The sequence below is a fragment of the Podarcis erhardii genome (assembly GCF_964252035.2).
Source record: "Podarcis erhardii genome assembly, chromosome: 8".
NCBI lineage: Eukaryota > Metazoa > Chordata > Lepidosauria > Squamata > Lacertidae > Podarcis > Podarcis erhardii.
Window position 1 is genome coordinate 85,782,199 of NC_138499.1, and position 19,817 is coordinate 85,802,015.

General features: G+C 45.4%; 1 protein-coding gene and 1 long non-coding RNA gene across 2 annotated transcripts in view; both read left to right on the forward strand.

The window, feature by feature from the left end:
* Positions 1 to 442: 442 nt before the first annotated feature.
* Positions 443 to 19,817, forward strand: part of TNFSF11 (TNF superfamily member 11) — a gene marked incomplete at its 5' end in the record, with an annotated part of 31,528 nt that continues 12,153 nt past the window's right edge. The window contains 2 exons of the mRNA XM_081872872.1: positions 443 to 658; positions 15,299 to 15,466. Coding sequence (XP_081728998.1) covers positions 443 to 658; positions 15,299 to 15,466 — 384 coding nt within the window. The remainder of the gene's footprint in view (positions 659 to 15,298; positions 15,467 to 19,817) is intronic.
* LOC309347985 lies at positions 12,925 to 13,313 on the forward strand. The gene is made up of 2 exons (XR_014159107.1): positions 12,925 to 13,183; positions 13,235 to 13,313. It is a non-coding gene; the product is annotated as an uncharacterized lncRNA (long non-coding RNA).

Consider the following 19,817-nt stretch of genomic DNA (forward strand, 5'->3'; position numbering starts at 1 on the left):
GTTTGTTCATAACGTTGTGAAAACTAATAGATTTTTTTGGGAAAAATAAAATAAAAGGAGCGGGCTGGATTTCGGCTTCCACACAAGCCCCCTCCCCCGCTCCAAGTGAAAGGAGAAAAGTGAAAGCGGGGGAAATAAAAGGAGAGTCAATGTCCGAAGCAGCAGCAGGGAACCTCTCTCCGCCCTGGAGGGCGATTCTGAAGTTCTCCGGCCGGGCGCAGGAGCGGATGATCCGCGGCAGCGTTGCTGCTGCTGCTGCTGCTGCCCCTCGACGGCTCTCCGCCCGCGGCTGCGCAGCGTCCACGGCTTTTCCGCCGCGCTGCCCTCCCTGCCCGCCGGGGCGGAGCCGGGCCCGGCTGGGCGTCGCCGTCGGGCGAGCCTATAAAGGGCCCGTCGGGCGGCGCTGCGCTCCGGGCGGCAGTTTGGGCGCGAGCGCGCGGAGATGCGGCGCGCCAGCCGAGACTACGCCAAGTACTTGCGCGGCGCCGAGGAGCCGGAGGGCGCCCCGCCGCTGCCTTCCCTGCCCGCGCCCTCTCCGCCGCCCAGCGCGCAGCCCTCCGCCGCGCCCGCCTCGCGCTCGCTGCTGGCCGCGCTGGCGCTGCTGGGCCTCGGCCAGGTCGTCTGCAGCATCGCCCTCTTCCTCTACTTCCGAGCGCAGGTAAGCGGGGATCCCCGCCCGGCCAGGGATGCGCGCGGGCGGGCGCACCGACGGCGCGCGGCTCCCGGGGCGCTGGGCGGGCGCGGCTGGGGGGGCTGGAGCGCAGGTCCCGGGGGAAGGCGGACCATCAGCTCAATGGCTTGTTGTTGTTGCTTAGGACTCTTCGTGACCCCCTGGACCAGAGCACGCCAGGCACTCCTGTCATAGCTGTCAATATTTCCCTTTTTTAAAAGGGAAATTCCCTTATTCCGAATAGGATTCCTCGCAAGAAAAGGGAAAAATCGACAGCTATGACTCCCGTCTTCCACTGCCTCCCGCAGTTTGGTAGCTTAGAGAACACTGTCCAACCATCTCGTCCTCTGTCGTCCCCTTCTCCTTGCGCCCTCCATCTTTCCCAACATCAGGGTCTTTTCCAGGGAGTCTTCTCTTCTCATGAGGTGGCCAAAGTATTGGAGCCTCAGCTTCAGGATCTGCCCTTCCAGTGAGCACTCAGGGCTGATTTCCTTCAGAATGGAGAGGTTTGATCTTCTTGCAGTCCATGGGACTCTCAGGTTAACTGTGCCAAAAGGAATTATTGTGGAAATAATAAATGCTGTTGTTGTTGTTGTTGTTGTTGTTGTTTAGTCGTTTAGTCGTGTCTGACTCTTCGTGACCCTGTGGACCAGAGCTGCCAGGCACTCCTGTCTTCCACTGCCTCCCGCAGTTTGGCCAAACTCATGCTGGTAGCTTCGCGAACACTGTCCAACCATCTCGTCCTCTGTCGTCCCCTTCTCCTTGTGCCCTCCATCTTTCCCAACATCAGGGTCTTTTCCAGGGAGTCTTCTCTTCTCATGAGGTGGCCAAAGTATTGGAGCCTCAGCTTCAGGATCTGCCCTTCCAGTGAGCACTCAGGGCTGATTTCCTTCAGAATGGAGAGGTTTGATCTTCTTGCAGTCCATGGGACTCTCAAGAGTCTCCTCCAGCACCATAATTCAAAAGCATCAATTCTTTGGCGATCAGCCTTCTTTATGGTCCAGCTCTCACTTCCATACATCACTACTGGGAAAACCATAGCTTTAACTATGCGGACCTTTGTTGGCAAGGTGATGTCTCTGCTTTTTAAGATGCTGTCTAGGTTTGTCATTGCCTTTCTCCCAAAAAGCAGGCGAGGTCAATGGCTAGCTTGGGCCAAAAGGGGGTGATGCGCCGTTGGGTGTGTTTGTGTTTATAAACCCTCTGAAAAGCACAGGTAGCTTTTTTTAAAAAAACAAGACGTTCAAATTCACTGCTTGTTGAATAGCGCCTGTTTAACTGGAACGAGGATGAGGTTGGTTTCAGGCAACGTCACTCCATGGTTGTGGCTGCCGTCGAACTTGAAGGTGGCAACTTCAGGCTTAATATTTCATAGAATTGTAGAACTGGAAAGGACCAGAAGATCATCTAGTCCATGGGTAGGCAAACTAAGGCCCAGGGACCGGATCTGGCCCAATCGCCTTCTCAATCTGGCCCGCGGACGGTCCAGGAACCAGAATGTTTTTACATGAGTAGAATGTGTCCTTTTATTTCAAATGCAACTCTGGATTATTTGTGGGGCCTGCCTGGTGTTTTTACATGGTAGAATGTGTGCTTTTATTTAAAATGCATCTCTGGGTTATTTGTGGGGCATAGGAATTCGTTCTCCCCCCCTTCAAAATATAGTCCGGCCGCCCAAAAGGTGTGAGGGACAGTGGACTGGCCCCCTGCTGAAAAAGTTTGCTGACCCCTGATCTAGTCCAGTCCCCAGCAATGCAGGAATATGCAGTTGTCCCATAAGGGCATCGAACCTGCAACCTTGGGGTTATCAGCACCGTGCTCTAACCAACGGAGCTTAGAAAGTTGCATCCAACCCACAAGCTTCACAGCTTTCCATTAAGTCGGGAAAGGGCAACCAACGGAGCTTAGAAAGTTGCATCCAACCCACAAGCTTCACAGCTTTCCATTAAGTCGGGAAAGGGCAGAGGGAAGAAGGAGCTGCTTTGTATCCTTCTGCGTCTGAGGATGCCCATGCATGGAACTTCAGCTTTGATTTTTGCTGATCAGTTTGGCAACTCATGATTAGAAACTTGAAGGGGATCATGGCTGCCATATGGTTGGAAGCGAGTTGCTTAGATCAGAGTTCTCCAACCTTGGGCCTCCAGCTGTTTTTGGACTACAACTCCCATCATCCCTCGCTAGCAAGACCAGTGGTCAAGGGTGATGGGAATTGTAGTCCAAAAACAGCTGGCCCAAGGTTGGGGAACACTGGCTTAGATGTTTTGGAAACTGGAAAGACAGAGATGTAAATGTTTCATGGAAAAATAACCTGGTGATTGCTGTTAAACCTTAGCTCTGAAACTGTGTGGCTGTCAACTCAAGCTCAAGGTAGCAATCCACTTTAATACAATTGTGATTGGTTGCTGTGGGGCTGGGATTGTGCCCAGACATGGATCTAGTAACTTTCTTAATGCAGAGAGAAAGCCAGCTGAAACTGATTCTTATTGCATTCACTTTGGGAAAGAGCTGGATTTTTATGACTGGTATCTGTTAAAAAAATTTTTATCTCTTAATCCTGGGGAAAGAATTGATACTGCTGAATAGATTCAAGAAGAGGGGTTCCAGAAATGCCTTATTTCATCTCTGAAAGAGAGAACCTCACACCACAGAAATCTAGAAAATAAAGAGGGGTTTGTTGTGGGCAGCACAAATATATCTGCATTGTAGAGGAGGCTGCTTGTAGCATCGGCTTTCTGGTGGTTTATGCTGTGGTGCTGAAAAGATTTTTCTTTCTTTCTTGGAAATTGCCCTGTGCATTGGTTGAGTTCGCTTTTTTTGTTGTTTTGGCTTAGCGTTCTGAAATTTCTCAAAGGAAGTTAGAGGCTGATGTTTGCTCTTATCTCCCCAGAGGTAGAAGCAAATTCTGGTTTTGGGTTTCTCTTTTCTTCCTGATGAACGAAACATTTCTTAGTAGTGCAAGGCAGTAATGCTGCCCTGTAGAAACGTTTGTACAAATGTTATAGAATAAATGCAAGGGAGATTTCCCCCTTGGGATATTAAACAGCTTGCCTTACAATAAGACAAAAAGCATAAATATTGGGATTCCACCCAGATGGCTCCTTTTAAGCTTCAAATAACCACCCCAATCCAGGATGCGACCATTCTGCTGAAGCTCGGTAGTCTGGGTCTGGTCAGTGCCTGGATATTTCAAGGGAAGGACCATGAGCTTCATGATGGAAGGAGCTCAAGAGGGGTGTACATGGCTCTTCTCCCTATTTCACCCTCACAACAACCATGTGAGGTAGGTTAGGCTTAGGGATTGTGGCCCTAGATTGCCCAGTGAGCTTCGAACCCTGCTTTCCCAGGTCCTAGTCCAACACTTTCACCATTATGCCAGGCTAGCTCTTGTATATCTTGGGTAGTCATCTGTTAGCTCATGTAAATCACTTCACTGAAACTTGCGCTCTTCACAGATGCGTCAATATCTTAAATGAAAAGTCCGTCCCCCGTGCAGTATTGGATTTCTGAGGATGATAATGTTGACTGTCTGTGCAACTGCATAGAACAGACCAGTGAGATGTATTAAGGAAGTAACCTGATGTCCCATCCGACTCAGTGGGGTTTACTTTTGAGTAAGGCTTCCCTTTATCTGCCATGCTTCGGATTGGGCTGCAAGTATTTCTTCATCCGCTACAGCTTCCATTCACAAAACCCTTTTTAAGCCGCCAAATGTGCAATTACACCAATGTCAGCTGTGCCATATACATTGCATCTAGATTAACTGGTGGCCGCAAACCCAGGGAGTCAACATCTGGGTCCTGGAAAGGCAGTTCAGTTGGGTAAGACAGCCTTGTGAATGTGGAATTGTCAAGTAGATAATATTTTCTCATTGACAAAAAGCATTTGATAACTTAAAGTTGGAGTCTTTTCCTTTCGGCTTTCATTTAGTGCCTCGGAACGCATGCAAACTAAATGCCTGGTGTCACTGCATTCCTGTAGCCCATGTGGTGCCAGCTGATCATTTTGGACGATGGCATTTCTAACTCCAGGCTGGCCGAAGCTGATGGAAGCTTTTGTCCAAAATATCTGCAGGGCATCATGTGGGCTCCCTCTTCTGCAGCCCGTTGGTTTTAATCTGCAACTCTGCACATCGGGACGCGGGTGGCACTGTGGATTAAACCACAGAGCCTAGGACTTGCCGATCAGAAGGTCGGCGGTTCGAATCCCTGCAACGGGGTGAGCTCTCGTTGCACGGTCCCAGCTCCTGCCAACCTAGCAGTTCGAAAACACGTCAAAGTGCAAGTAGATAAATAGGTACCGCTCCGGCAGGAAGTTAAACGGCGTTTCCTTGTGCTGCTCTGAAGCTGTATGCCGGCTCCCTCGGCCAATAAAGCGACATGAGCGCTGCAACCCCAGAGTTGGTCACGACTGGACCTAATGGTCAGGGGTCCCTTTACCTTTACCTGCACATCAACATTCTCCAACTTTGTGCCCACAGACATTTGGGCCGCAACTTCCATCCTTGCTGATTCTTGGCCACACTCACTGGGGTGAAGGGAGCTGCAGTCTAATAAATATCCGGAGTGTTTGCAGAACTCAGGGCAAATCACTCTCTGTTGCTTTTGTTGCCCCCTGCCCCCCTCCTCTTCTTGGGGATGGCGGCAGCACCCTCACCTGCCTCCCAGGCTTGTTTGGGCTGTTGCAACAGTGAAGCCCCACAGTTTCCCATTTTTTTTCTTTTGCAGGAGCACTGCCTCCAGGGTTCTCCCTCTCCTCCTACTTCCTTACCTTGCTTTATGAAGAAAGGAGGTGGAAAGCCTGCCTGGGTGGCCATTGCTCCATGTCTGCTTCTCTGGAGCAGCAGAAAACAACCTTTCTCCCTCCTCTATGTGACATCCTTTTATGTATTTGAACATGGCTATCATATCACCCCTTAACCTCCTCTTCTCCAGGCTAAACATGCCCAGCTCCCTTAGCCATTCCTCATAAGGCATCGTTTCCAGGCCTGGGATGCTTGTCCTGATTCTCTAAGTGCCCTGGGTACCAGTGTTTGGGGATGGATGAGATTCCGAGGTTCATATCTGATTAATTTTTTTAAAAAACCTATTTCTGAGGTGTGACTCTCTATTCACCGGGACAATAAAATTGCACATTTGGGTTTGACTCTTGTTCAGTTCACCGGTACTTTTTAAAAACTCTGTCCTTAAGCACTAACTTTAAAAAATGGTTTGTTTACTGCCTCAGAACAATTTCAGATGGGTTGATACAGGCCTGAACGAGCTACGTAAAGATGAGCCACCAGACGTGAGTTGTGGCCTGGGCCTTGTTTGCAGAGCCTTCCTTCTCTGTCTGGGCATTTCCTGGCAGCTAGCCAAAGCAGACCGCTAGCCGAGTGCCTGGTGGGCTCAGCAGGTCAAAAGTTGTGCAAACTTGGCTTAATCACAGAGGTCTTGCCATTGGAATGCAAAGTTCATACAGTGAACAATATTGTAACTTGGAGAAATGCTATCTGCGTTCCCTAATTTTATAGCTCTGTCTGTCATATTTGTCCCCTAGAGCACAGAATGAATTTCTTTCTACATGATAGAAAAAGAGGTTGAGCTCAAATCACGTTTTTATTCGTTTTGGCTCTCCCAGCATCAAATAACAGCCAGTGTAGACCAACAAGCAGGCAACAAACCATTTATGCTAGTCTGTAGCACAGCCACATACAGAACACCATGTGCTGTTAGGGTCGCCCCATCTAATAAAAATAGGGAACCGAGAAAGGAAGGGAGTGGCTGGGGGGGAGAGACCTTTCTGACCTTGTTCTGCAGATAAGCAAGAGTCTTTTAAGTTGCCTCCCTAAGCATAATTTAACTTCTGGAAGCAAAAGATGACCAACCAGCTTAGATGGCTTTACAGAAGAATTAGTCACCTGTGGTAGATTCATGCTCCATTAATGCCAACCGTACTTGAATGAAATATCCATATTAAATGGATAAACAACAAGAGAAAGAAAGAGAAAGAAATTACTCATGTTAAGAGGCAAATGATGATGATGATTTTATTTTATTACTCACTTTTAATCCTAAGGTCCTGGTGTGGGTTGCAACCACTTAAATTACAACATCAAAAACAGCTAAAAAAAAATCGTAGCAGTAATATACACTTTGGATGTTCATACTTGGAAGAAGTTGAATATGGAACATTTAACTGCCAATACTGATTGCTTTTACCAGACCTCCAGGGGAATGTCAGCACTGGGTTTAACTGGGGGAGAGTCCACAGGCGGCCGTTGGAAATGGTGTGCTAGAATGGAAAGACCCTGGCATGAACTGGCAAGGCAGTTCAAATTTTCACATTGTTTGAGATGAGGCACACTGATAACATATCTAGGTCAGGCTCCCCAAACATGGCCCTCCAGCTATTTTGGGACTACAGTTCCCATCATCCCTGACCACTGGTCCTGTTAGCTAGGAGTGATGGGAGTTGTAGTCCCAAAACAGCTGGAGGTCCGAGTTTGGGGACGCCTGATCTAGGTAGAGACTGAGTTCTGCCTTTACCACATCTCTCTTGCTTCTTGGAAATTTGCACACTAATACAGTTTCACGGTCTGAACTAGCCAGACATTTCAAATCAGCTGCACTCAGTTTCTTCATTTGGAGTAAAATTCTTTAGAAATTTCAGATTGGTCCACAGTGTCATTAGATTTTAGATTTTAATGATCTCTGTCCTCATCTGAGAGAGGCAGTATGTACAGGAGATGTGAGAACCAATACTCCAAATCCACTCTCCTTGTCCCCCTACAAGGATGGAAATTTGTAGTGCTCTTAAACATCAAGTGACATTTTTAAATCCAAGCTGAAGGACCAGTGGCAAGGACTAGGGGCAGAGGGGATGAGACCGACGATAAGATTCCTGTGTTCAACTGTCATCCATTACTGGCCCCAACAACATCACACATACCATCTCGGGACTATTTAATTGCTCATCGTCTAACATTGTGTATGCCATAAAATGCCAACAGTGTCCTTCAGCTCTCTATATTGGACAAACAGGCCAGACCTTACGCCAAAGAATAAACGGACATAAATCCGACATCAGGAACCACAAGACAGAAAAACCAGTAGGAGAACACTTCAATCTCCCAGGACATTCTATACAAGATCTCAAAGTAGCTGTTCTATTACAAAGGAATTTCAGAAATAGACTGGAAAGAGAAGCTGCTGAATTGCAACTTATCACCAAACTTAAAACTATGGAGAGACCTGGTTTGAACAAAGACATTGGATTCTTATCTCATTATAAATGACAAAGCCATTTTTCACCTTCTCACCCCTTGCTTTTTCCTGTTAGACCTATTGCAGTCGTTAAGAGTCGTCAACAGGCTCATCGCAGCTATCTGCCAATCACCCATTCCCACCACCCTTCTGAGTAATACCCCTCCCCACCTTCTCACTATATAGAAAGGTCCGGTGACTTCTGTTTCAGTGTATCTGAAGAAGTGTGCATGCACACGAAAGCTCATACCTAGAACTAACTCAGTTGGTCTTTAAGGTGCTACTGGAAGGAATTTTTTTATTTTGTCATCCAATGTGTCACTTAACAATGGAAGGAAAGAAGGGAGTTGTTTTGGCACAGAGATGCTACCTCGGTCCAGTATACCTGAAGGAGCGTCTCCACCCCCATCATTCTGCCCGGATGCTGAGGTCCAGCGCCGAGGGCCTTCTGGCGGTTCCCTCATTGCGAGAAGCAAAGCTACAGGGAACCAGGCAGAGGGCCTTCTCGGTAGTGGCGCTCGCCCTGTGGAACGCCCTTCCAGCAGATGTCAAAGCGATAAACAACTACCTGACATTCAGAAGACATCTTAAGGCAGCCCTGTTCAGGGAAGTTTTTAACGTGTGATTTTACTGTATTTTTGGTTTCTATGGAAGCCGCCCAGAGTGGCTGGGGAGGCCCAGCCAGATGGGCGGGGTATAAATAATAAATTATTATTATTATTATTATTATTATTATTACCCATCAGTTTCTGTGCATATTTCAATGTTTGTGCAGTTTAATGCTTCCTTCCAGGTTAAATACGACTTGCTGGAATATCCATGATTCTTGTATCTTTGTCCTTAGTGTCTGGTCCTCAAAAGTATACTGCACCTGAATTTATAAAGCATTTTGCTAACAGCTGTCTATCATTGTGACTTGTGCTGTATCATGTATGCTCCAGAAATCTAGAGAGAAACACAAGCTTGAAAACTCAATGAGTTTCAGAAAGCAACTGTTGTGTAGCAGGGATGGGGGGTTGCTCTTAAGAGCAAATGCAAGGCTACATGTGAACAGCACCTCTTGACTTGCAGCCAAGATAATCTCCCTTCTGCCTTTAGCAGCACTTAGATCAGGGGCCAGCAACCTTTTTTCAGCCATGGGCCGGTCCACCGTCCCTTAGACCATGTGGTGGGCCAGGCTATACAGTGGTACCTCGGGTTAAGTCCTTAATTCGTTCCGGAAGTCCGTTCTTAACCTGAAACAGTTCTTAACCTGAAGCACCACTTTAGCTAATGGGGCCTCCTGCTGCTGCCGCGCCGCCGGAGCACAATTTCTGTTCTCATCCTGAAGCAAAGTTCTTAACCCGAGGTAATATTTCTGGGTTAGCAGAGTCTGTAACCTGAAGCGTATGTAACCCGAGGTACCACTGTATTTTGAAAAAAAAAAATATGAACAAATTCCTGTGCCCCACAAATAACCCAGAGATGCATTTTAAATAAAAGGACCCATTCTACTCATGTAAAAACACACTGATTCCCAGACCCTCCGCGGGCCGGATTGAGAAGGTGATTGGGCCGCATCCGGCCCCTGGGCCTTAGTTTGCCTACCCCTGACTTAGATGCTGGCCCCGAAGCCCATTCAGAATATGTAGCCTTTTTCTGCCACCTCCACCACAGCTGCCTCAAGTTTAGCAACTTTTATCTGTTCCTCGTGTTTTCTTTCATGTTTGATGCATTTTTCTTAATTTCACCAGTTGCCCAGTCTTTTGCAGGTTCTTACTATGGTTCAAGTACAGAATATAAAATGTATTTGCCACCTGTTAGCCACCAAAACTTTCTGACATGCTTTTAATGACATACAACACTACATCTTTGGCTTTTGCTAATTATAATATTATGATTGTTCACCTTTGGTTCAACAACTCCCCCCTTTTGCTATATTCCCTGCTTCCCAGTCTGTGGAAAGTTTACATACGCAAACTTAAACTGGTTGATGAAGTTTGGAAGCAACTCGTAAATCTTAATAAAATTCTCATAAACATTCCTTGTCTTGCTGAAGTTGTTAGCTAGATTGTGTTGCACAGATTTGTAGGCACATTTGCGATGGCATCACTCACACGTCCCTCTGTTGCTGTCGCCTCCTGACTGACTGCCCATGCTGGGCTTCCATCCAACATGGCTTCATATGGATCTAGTAGATCTGATTTTAAGAGTTTGAGCCACAACCCTCCCCACTTTTTCCAGCTTGCGGTGGCTAGTTTAAAGCCCTTCCCTCAGCCAGCTGCAAAGTTGGTGATATTTTTTGAATGTCTTGTTGTTGTTGTTTAGTTGTTTTGTCGTGTCCAACTCTTCGTGACCCCATGGACCAGAGCATGCCAGGCACTCCTGTCTCCCACTGCCTCCCGCAGTTTGGTCAAACTCATATTGGTAGCTTGGAGAACACTGTCCAACCATCTCGTCCTCTGTCATCCCCTTCTCCTTGTGCCCTCTATGCTTCCCAACATCAGGGTCTTTTCCAGGGAGTCTTCTCTTCTCATGAGGTGGCCAAAGTATTGGAGCCTCAGCTTCACGATCTGTCCTTCCAGTGAGCACTCAGGGCTGATTTCCTTCAGAATGGATAGGTTTGATCTTCTTGCAGTCCATGGAGCTCTCAATAGTCTCCTCCAGCACCATAATTCAAACGCATCAATTCTTCGGCGATCAGCCTGCTTTATGGTCCAGCTCTCACTTCCATACATCACTACTGGGAAAACCATGGCTTTAACTTATACGGACCTTTGTTGGTAAGGTGATGTCACTGCTTTTTATGATGCTGTCTAGGTTTGTCATTGTTTTTCTCCCAAGAAGCAGGCGTCTTTTAATTTCGTGACTGCTGTCACCATCTGCAGTGATCATGGAGCCCAAGAAAGTAAAATTTCTCACTGCCTTCATTTCTTCCCCCTCTATTTGCTAGGAGGTGATGGGCCCAGTGGCCATGATCCTTGTTTTTTTGATGTTGAATGTATAGTGGCATAAAACTTTTAAAGTGTTACATATGTGGGTCCCCCTCCCCTTCCAGGATTTTTGAAGCCCAGCTTTTGCACTGAATTCACTCTGTGTTAGAGCTTAGCTCCCTTCTTCAGGGCCATCTTGTAGCTTGAGGTCTTGGTTTATGAAAATCTTAACCACATGTGAAACCATACACCAGAGTGAAAAGTGCATGTTGTTATCTCAAACAGGAAACAGAATGGCCCTGTGAATCTCAACCAGGAAGCTGTGGTTGCTTACCTGTTTTTGTATTTTGCATGAGTAAGAGTTTTTACTGTGCTAGAGAAAGTGGAACATGGGTGAAACTCTGAGGACTGGTTCACACAGTTGTTTTCATGGACCCAAAACCCTCTACATAGTTGACCTTGAGTACCTATGTTTGGTGATCCCACAGCAGTAGATGAATGCACTGCTTTCCATTGTTTTGTTTTATTTATGGGTTACTTCCTATGAGACATAACAATAAATATATATAGAAAACAATTGCTTATCTAAAAACAGTCAAAATAATTACATATATAAAAACATTTTAAAACACACGGGGACACCCACACACACACACGAGTATGGCAGTAGGTTTTTTATGCCTGTGGGAGCAATTCTTTGCACAATAAAACAAGCTGGTTCAGGTTAAGGATAAAGAACACCAGGCCCAAACTCTGTTCAGCAGTAGATCCTTTTGGGAATTGTAGGGACAGAACTACACAAACAGTATAGAAATTTATTCATGTATGCAACTACAGTGGCAAGAAGACGTCCCAGCAAAAGAAGAATGGATACCAATATTTAATGAATATGCAGAAATGGCAAAACGTACTGGAAAAATAAGAAATTAAGATAACAAACTTTTTATAAAAGAATGGAAATGGTTTATTGAATATTTACAAACAAACTGTAAACAGATAAGAACATTAGCAGGATTATTGTACAGTGGTACCTTGGTTTACAACCATAATCCGTTCCGGAGGATCTGTTTGTAAACCAAAACAGGTTGTAACGCAAGGCACGCTTTCGCCAATGGGGCCTCCCCCCTAAATTTATTCGTAACCCCCCCCCAAAAAAAGGGTTGTAATCCAAAAAGCAAGGTACCACGGTAATGATCTGCAGTTTTATAAGAGTATACAGTATATTTAAAGTAGATGAATAAGTGAGCAAATTAAGTTAATTTGGATATGCAGAAAATGTTAAAAATAAATTTAAGGAACCGCAGAAAGAGGGGGGAAGGAAGTCAAGTTTTGAAATGTTAAAATGATTGTAAAATTATTGAAATGTATAAAATTGAAAAGCATAAGTAAAACAACAACAACAACAACAACAACAACAACAACAACAACAACAACAGCAGCAGCAGCAACAACAACAACTCTTCAGTAGTGGGGCAGCTGCTGGGAAGTCAAGCTTTTAAAGTAGTCTTTTTAGTTACACCAGCTTTTGCCAGCGTAAATTTTACTGAGTTGCCAGGTCATGTGGACAAGCAGAAGGGGCTTAGGAGCGATCCTATCTTGTCCCTCTCTGGTCCCACCACACACGCCCAGGACCACGGGGGCATTCTAGAGCTGCCCAATCAGCATGCAAGGGGAGCTTCTCAGCCACCGAGAAGAAGTCTTCTCCCCAGTGCTATTTTTCCTAGAAAAAGAGGTGCCAGAACTCACCATGAACACCTCACTCGTTCTCTTATCATGGCAATGGCACCCACCTGAGAGGTGCCAGAACTGAGTTCTGACTGCAAAAAAGCCCTGTCTGTATCTATATATAAATATTAGTGGATGGATAGATAGATACATACATAGAGTGGATGGCCGTGGGTGACATTCTGCTATGGATGCTTTAGTTGGAATTCCTACATTTCAGGGGATTGGACTAGATGACTCGTGGAGTCCCCCTGCAGTTACATCATAGCAGAAGGTGCTTCGGAAGGCATTGTGTACAATGGAACATTAAGGAAAACACTACTTGAGTCTGTTGTAAAGAAAAATCTGCCCTCCCCCCCCCCTTATGGGATATCGAAGAGCCCATATAGAGTCCTTACGTAGGTTCCCTATTGGTAGGAGAAAATAACAGAGGCCAACCAGAGAATATTGAGAAGCAAAGCAGCTAGTAAGCCTGATCTTTATTGATCTGTTGCAACAGGGTCCTCACTCACCACATGCAGGAGGGAGGAGGAACCCAGAACAATGGTGCACAAGGCCTTATATAGACATTTTAAATTCCCTGCCCTGGAGCTCAAGACCACCCCTCCATACATCATACATACACCACAGAAGGGGTGTAACCTAAGACCACCCCCCAGATACATCATACCTACATCACAGAAAAGGCGGTCTACAGCAGAAATCTGAGTGACTTGTTTATCTCGTCTGACAGGTTACCTGTTTAATGGTCACTTGATTGGATTGCCTGGGGAGCCTGGCCAGTCTTTTGTAATGATAAATACTTAGTTCCTGAGCCAGCTCACAGGCTCTCACCCTATTCATATCTTAAATGTGCCCTTAAGACAGGATTTGTGAAGGAAAAAGACAATGGAAAGGTTTCTCACTTTGACCTTGCAGAGAAATAATTGAGGTCAGTTTGTTCAGGACTTTTTTTCTGTGGGGTTTTCAGACATGTGGTTTATATATATATATATATATATTTTATAAAATATTTATTAGGGTTTTTTATAAAAGAAATACAAAGATAATAAACAGCATTGCTTTGTTTTAACAAAATTTCATAACTTCTTTGGACTTCCTCACGTCTCCCGCTCCCACTTACATCGTTAATAAATTTTTTCAAGCAAATTATCATCTTATTTGCAAATTTATAACCACTCAATTCAATATAGTGTAACAATTCTCCAACAAATTTTTGTTTCTCTTAATCTCATTTATCGTCAATTTCCGATCCAATTTAGTGATGGCCAATTATTTATAACCAAGCATCCTTATTAACATTCCTCTAAATCACAATATTTTTGTAGATAAATCTTAAATTTCTTCCAATCTTCTTCAATCCTTTCTTCTCCCAGGTCTCGAATTCTGCCAGTCATCTCCGTCAGTTGCATATAGTCCATCAGCTGCATCTGCCATTCTTCCAGTGTGGGTAGATCTTGAGTTTTCCAGTTCTTAGCGATGAGTATCCTTGCTGCCGTTGTTGCATACATAAAGAATGTTCTATCCTTCTTTAACACCTTCTGGCCGACAATACCCAGAAGGAAGGCCTCTGGTTTCTTAGTGAAGGTATACTTAAATACCTTTTTCAGCTCATTATATATCATTTCCCAGAAGACCTTCACTTTGGTTTATATATTTATGTATGTGTTTGCTTGGTACATTTATGAACATTTATTACATATCTAAGACCTTAAAATTCTTATTACAAGTCCCTCCAAATGAGGGTGTTGGAGCCCTCCAAATCATTTGGCCATGTTATTTCCACTGCAGATATTGGCTCTGCCTGAAAGTCAAGACATATAGATTTGCAGTGTTATAGATGGAACCTTGGCGGGTGGAGAAAACGTTCCTGTGAACAGCCCCTAAGACACGCAGAATTGTAGACGGCATCCAGCTTGCGTCTCCCTGGGATCTCTGCCCCTGGGCTTTCCTTTTTCCAGACCTCTTCTCCTACTTTGCCTCTCAGCCTTCAATTCCCTCACCACCTCAAACACTGCTTTTCCTTTTTTCTGGCAGCTGCCAGTAGCCCTTTCTGATGTGAGGTTTTCCCAGCAAAATTGATGTTCAAAATCTGTGCGCCCTGCATTTATAACTAATTTTCTTGCTTAAGTCTGATTTGCATACCCAGTGAAAAAGAAACATGTGCGCTGTGCTTCACACATATCCTTGTGTATACAGTGGTACCTCGGTTTACATATGCTTCAGGTTACAGATTCCGCTAACCCAGAAATATTACCTCAGGTTAAGAACTTTGCTTCAGGATGAGAACAGAAATGGTGCTCTGGTGGCACGGCGGCAGCAGGAGGCCCCATTAGCTAAAGTGGTGCTTCAGGTTAAGAACAGTTTCAGGTTAAGAATGGACCTCCAGAACAAATCAAGTACATAACCTGAGGTACCACTGTATTCTCTTTCCTGAAAGGGCTCTCTAGATCAGGTTATCTCTTCAAAGTGTGGCTGCCATCAAGTTAACGGCCAGGACTCCCTTGCTGTGTGGCTCTGATCACAATAAAGTTTCCGTTTTTAGTTTGCATGCTCAATACCTTCTGACAAACCTGCCCACCATGACTTTAGCTGCTCCTTTTAAGAACATAGCAATGGCCTTGCTGGACCAGGGCAATTTTATTTTTTTTGACATTTGATATCTCTGGGGTGGCCTCCTTTCTGCTTTTGGGTGCAGGAACAATCTGTGAAATAAAAGCAGTGAGATGTCTTTGAATATTTTCTTTCAGATGGACCCTAACAGAATTTCGGAAGAGGATACGCATTGTCTGAGAACCTTTCTGAGACTCCAGGGGAATATAGACCTGCAGGAAACAACCTTGGCAAACCAAGAAACAAGACTGCTGTCTGAATCGTGCAGAAGGATGAAGCAGGCATTTCAAGGAGCGATGCAAAAGGTCAGTGCAGCTCAGCTGGTCCAAAGCTTGCAGGTAGCCAAAGCTTCCACATTAACCCCAGTGCAAAGTGAGTTCCTCGCATTTATATAGATCCAAAACTGTCAGTCAGTAGCTGGCTTGCCCTGCTTAGCCAAGAAGCCAATTTCTTCTTGGTGTGACTCCCAATAATAATAATATATCATAGAATCATAGAGTTGGAAGAGACCACAAGGGCCATCGAGTCCAACCCCCTGCCAAGCAGGAAACACCATCAGAGCACTCCTGACATATGGTTGTCAAGCCTCTGCTTAAAGACCTCCAAAGAAGGAGACTCCACCACACTCCTTGGCAGCAAATTCCACTGTCGAACAGCTCTTACTGTCAGGAAGTTCCTCCTAATGTTTAGGTGGAATCTTCTTTCTTGTAGTTTGGAACTATTGCTCCGTGTCCGCTTCTCTGGAGTAGCAGAAAACAACCTTTCTCCCTCCTCTATGTGACATCCTTTTATATATTTGAACATGGCTATCATATCACCCCTTAACCTCCTCTTCTCCAGGCTAAACATGCCCAGCTCCCTTAGCTGTTCCTCATAAGGCATCGTTTCCAGGCCTTTGACCATTTTGGTTGCCCTCCTCTGGACACGTTCCAGTTTGTCGGTGTCCTTCTTGAACTGTGGTGCCCAGAACTGGACACAGTACTCCAGGTGAGGTCTGACCAGAGCAGAATACAGTGGCACTATTACTTCCCTTGATCTAGATGCTATACTCCTATTATTTATACCCCGCCCATCTGGCTGAGTTTCCCCAGCTACTCTGGGTGGCTCCCAATCAAGTATTAAAAACAATACAGTGTTAAATATTAAAAACTTCCCTGAACAGGGCTGCCTTCAGAGGTCTTTTAAAAATAGGATAGCTGCTTATTTCCTTCACATCTGAAGGGAGGGTGTTCCACAGGATGGGTGCCACTACCGAGAAGGCCCTCTGTCTGGTTCCCTGTAACCTCACTTCTCACAGTGAGGGAACCACCAGAAGGCCCTCGGCACTGGATCTCAGTGTCCGGGCTGAACAATGGGGGTGGAGACGCTCCTTCAGGTATACAGGACCGAGGCCGTTTAGGGCTTTAAAGGTCAGCACCAACACTTTGAATAGTGCTTGGAAACGTACTGGGAGCCAATGCAGATCTCTCAGAACGGGTATTATGTCGTCCCGGCAGCCGCTCCCAGTCACCAGTCCAGCTGCCGCATTCTGGATTAATTGCAGTTTCCGGGTCACCTTCAAAGGTAGCCCCACGTAGAGCGTGTTGCAGTAGTCCCGATGCAGTAGTCCCAATCTGCATCGGGAACGTAATACAGTGGTACTTCGAGTTACATACGCTTCAGGTTACAGACGCTTCAGGTTACAGACTCCGCTAACCCAGAAATAGTACTTCGGGTTACGAACTTTGCTTCAGGATGAGAACAGAAATCGGGCTCTGGCGGAGCGGCGGCAGTGGGAGACCCCATTAGCTAAAGTGGTGCTTCAGGTTAAGAACAGTTTCAGGTTAAGAATGGACCTCCGGAACGAATTAAGTTCTTAACCCGAGGTACCACTGTACAGTACCTCCGGAACGAATTAAGTTCTTAACCCGAGGTACCACTGTACAGTACCGGTTCAGCACCCCAGAGCTGTTTTTCCATACAAATACAAGTGGCACCCTTAAGCACCCTTAAAAAAACACATGATTAACCCAACCTGCAGTTTGTTTCTTACCCGCGGCTCATTTTATACTTACAGTTGCTTTGGAAAAACTGTTGTTCCTGGCATCATGTTCATCTGGGGTATATAACTAATTCTATAATCAATATCAATAAATTGTGGTCCACAATTCTTCATTCCCTCTTAGTGGAAAAAGTTTGGCGTTCAGGCGGTACAGAATATAAATTCAGCATGTCCCTCAGCAGAAAGTGCTTGGAATTTATCCTAGTGGTGAAATGACACAGTAATACCGTATTGGCCTGGCTATAAGCCTCACTCCCCCCCCCCACATTCCGACCTTACGGTATGCAGCCAGGAGCACAGCAAAGTGGCGTCTGTCCCGCGCATAGGCCCCTGTCCTCTGCGCAGCGCGGCTCCCTGCCCCGTATGCAGCCAGGGGCAGCGAGGAATGGAGTGGCTTATATTCGGGTATTTTTTCTTTTCTCTCCTCCCGCCGAATTTTAAAGGTGTGGCTTATATTCGGGTGCGGCTTCTATTCAGGCCAATACAGCAGATAAATGACACAGCTCAGGACCGCAATACCTCAAGGACTTCCTCTCCCCATATAAACTGGGCCCTGCGATCATCATCTGAGGCCCTTCTTTGTGTGCTTCCGCCACGAGAGGGCTGGAGGGTGGCAACACGAGAATGGGCCTTTTCTGTAGTGGCTCCCCCCAGGATGCTCCCCCCAGGGAGGTTCTCCTGGTGCCTTCATTTTTAGGTGCGAGTCAAAAATGTTCCCCTTGTCTGAACCTGGACAAATTATGATAAACTATAGCTTGGGACACGGGTGGCGCTGTGGGTTAAACCACAGAGCCTAGGGCTTGCCGATCAGAAGGTCGGCGGTTCGAATCCCCGTGATGGGGTGAGCTCCCATTGCTCGGTCCCTGCTCCTGCCAACCTAGCAGTTCAAAAGCACAAAGTGCAAGTAGATAAATAGGTACTGCTCCAGCGGGAAGGTAAACGGTGTTTCCGTGCGCTGCTCTGGTTCTCCAGAAGCGGCTTAGTCATGCTGGCCACATGACCTGGAAGCTGTACACCAGCTCCCTTGGCCAGTAAAGTGAGATGAGCGCCGCAACCCCAGAGTCGTCCACGACTGAACCTAATGGTCAGGGGTCCCTTTACCTTTATAGCTTAGAGAGGCTTGTTTCAACAAAGGGATCAGATAGGATGAAGAGCAGGCTAGAAATATATTCAATACATAATTCAGCCGCAGATTACAGTTTACCACGGTTTTTCAAGTTCAGACAAGTTGTGGTTAATCTAAAACAGAAGCAGGGCTAGATTTCGGCTAGATTTTGCTGGAACTCAATTCCAGCACCTCTCAGGTGGGCGCCATTGCCGTTATAGGAGAATGAGGGAGGTGTTCATGGTAAGTTCCGGCACCTCTTTTTTCTAGAAAAAAATAGCACCGCATAGTGATAATTTGCAAATTCCTACAAGAGAAAGAAAAACCAAAATAAGTAATGGTTGCTGTTGCTATTATTGCCTTGTTTCTATAATCTGTAGTTTCAATTTGCTAAAAATCTAATAAAAATATATTTTTTAAAAAGTTTCCATCGTCCTTCGCGCAGCCACGCTGGAGGAGAAGTGAGAAACCGGTGGCTCACTGCAGTTTGTTGTTATAAAGCGGAAACTTTCACTTTTGAGTTGAGCGTTGCATCTGAATGAAGCCAGTGAGGGGTTTTGAAACCTACATAGGTCTTCCCACTCTGACCACTAGACCACATGGGCTCTCGTGAAAAGCTGTTGTTGTTTGCAACAAGTCTTTACAATAAAGTGATCCATAAATTGAAAGGAAAAAATATAAGCCCAGTTTGTTAGTTAGTTAGTTAGTTAGTTAGTTAGTTAGTTAGTTAGTTAGTTAGTTAGTTTTTAAACAGTCATGTTTTTATTGTTAAAATAATTCAGCATTAATACACACATATTGAGAATATACAAGCATACATTTCATACAATCCTTAGAAATGTTCAAACATGCCTACACACAATCCCACAGATAATTCCTTTTCCCATCACCATTCACCACCCCTCATCCCACCTTTGTGTTAGACTTCCAATCTACTCAGTTGCAATTTCTTTCCACTTCTATTACTTTCTTTCACACACCTTTAGCCTAATTTCATGCCTCTTTTTCTATTACACTTTGTTATCCATCTTATTTAGTATTTCAGTATTTAAAACGGAACTTGTTTATTCTAATAGGAGTTCAGATTTTTCAATATGGTTTTGCAAGTATCCTTTAAACACCTTCCATTCCCTGTCTATCTTCTCTTTTGAGATCCTTCCAATTTCTCCCTTTTTTTATATATATATTGTAGTACTCCAATAATTTGGCAAGCCACTCTATTTTTGTCGGTATCCGAAAAGTGAGAAAAGTACCACTTTTCCAATTCTTCGCAATCAATAGCCTTGCGGCTACTGTTGCATATAAATATAATGTCTTCTTCCTTTAGACTTCCTGGTACTATTCCCAATAGAAAACCTTCTGGTATATAAGCCCAGTTTGGATGACCATCCCAAGCTCCATAAATCATAAAGGTTGATGAAACTGGGAAGGAGGCCAAGAACTCTGCATTCGCCTTCCCCTCCTCTCATTGTATGTTTGCTTTGGCACAAAGATTTTGCCCAGGGTTCAG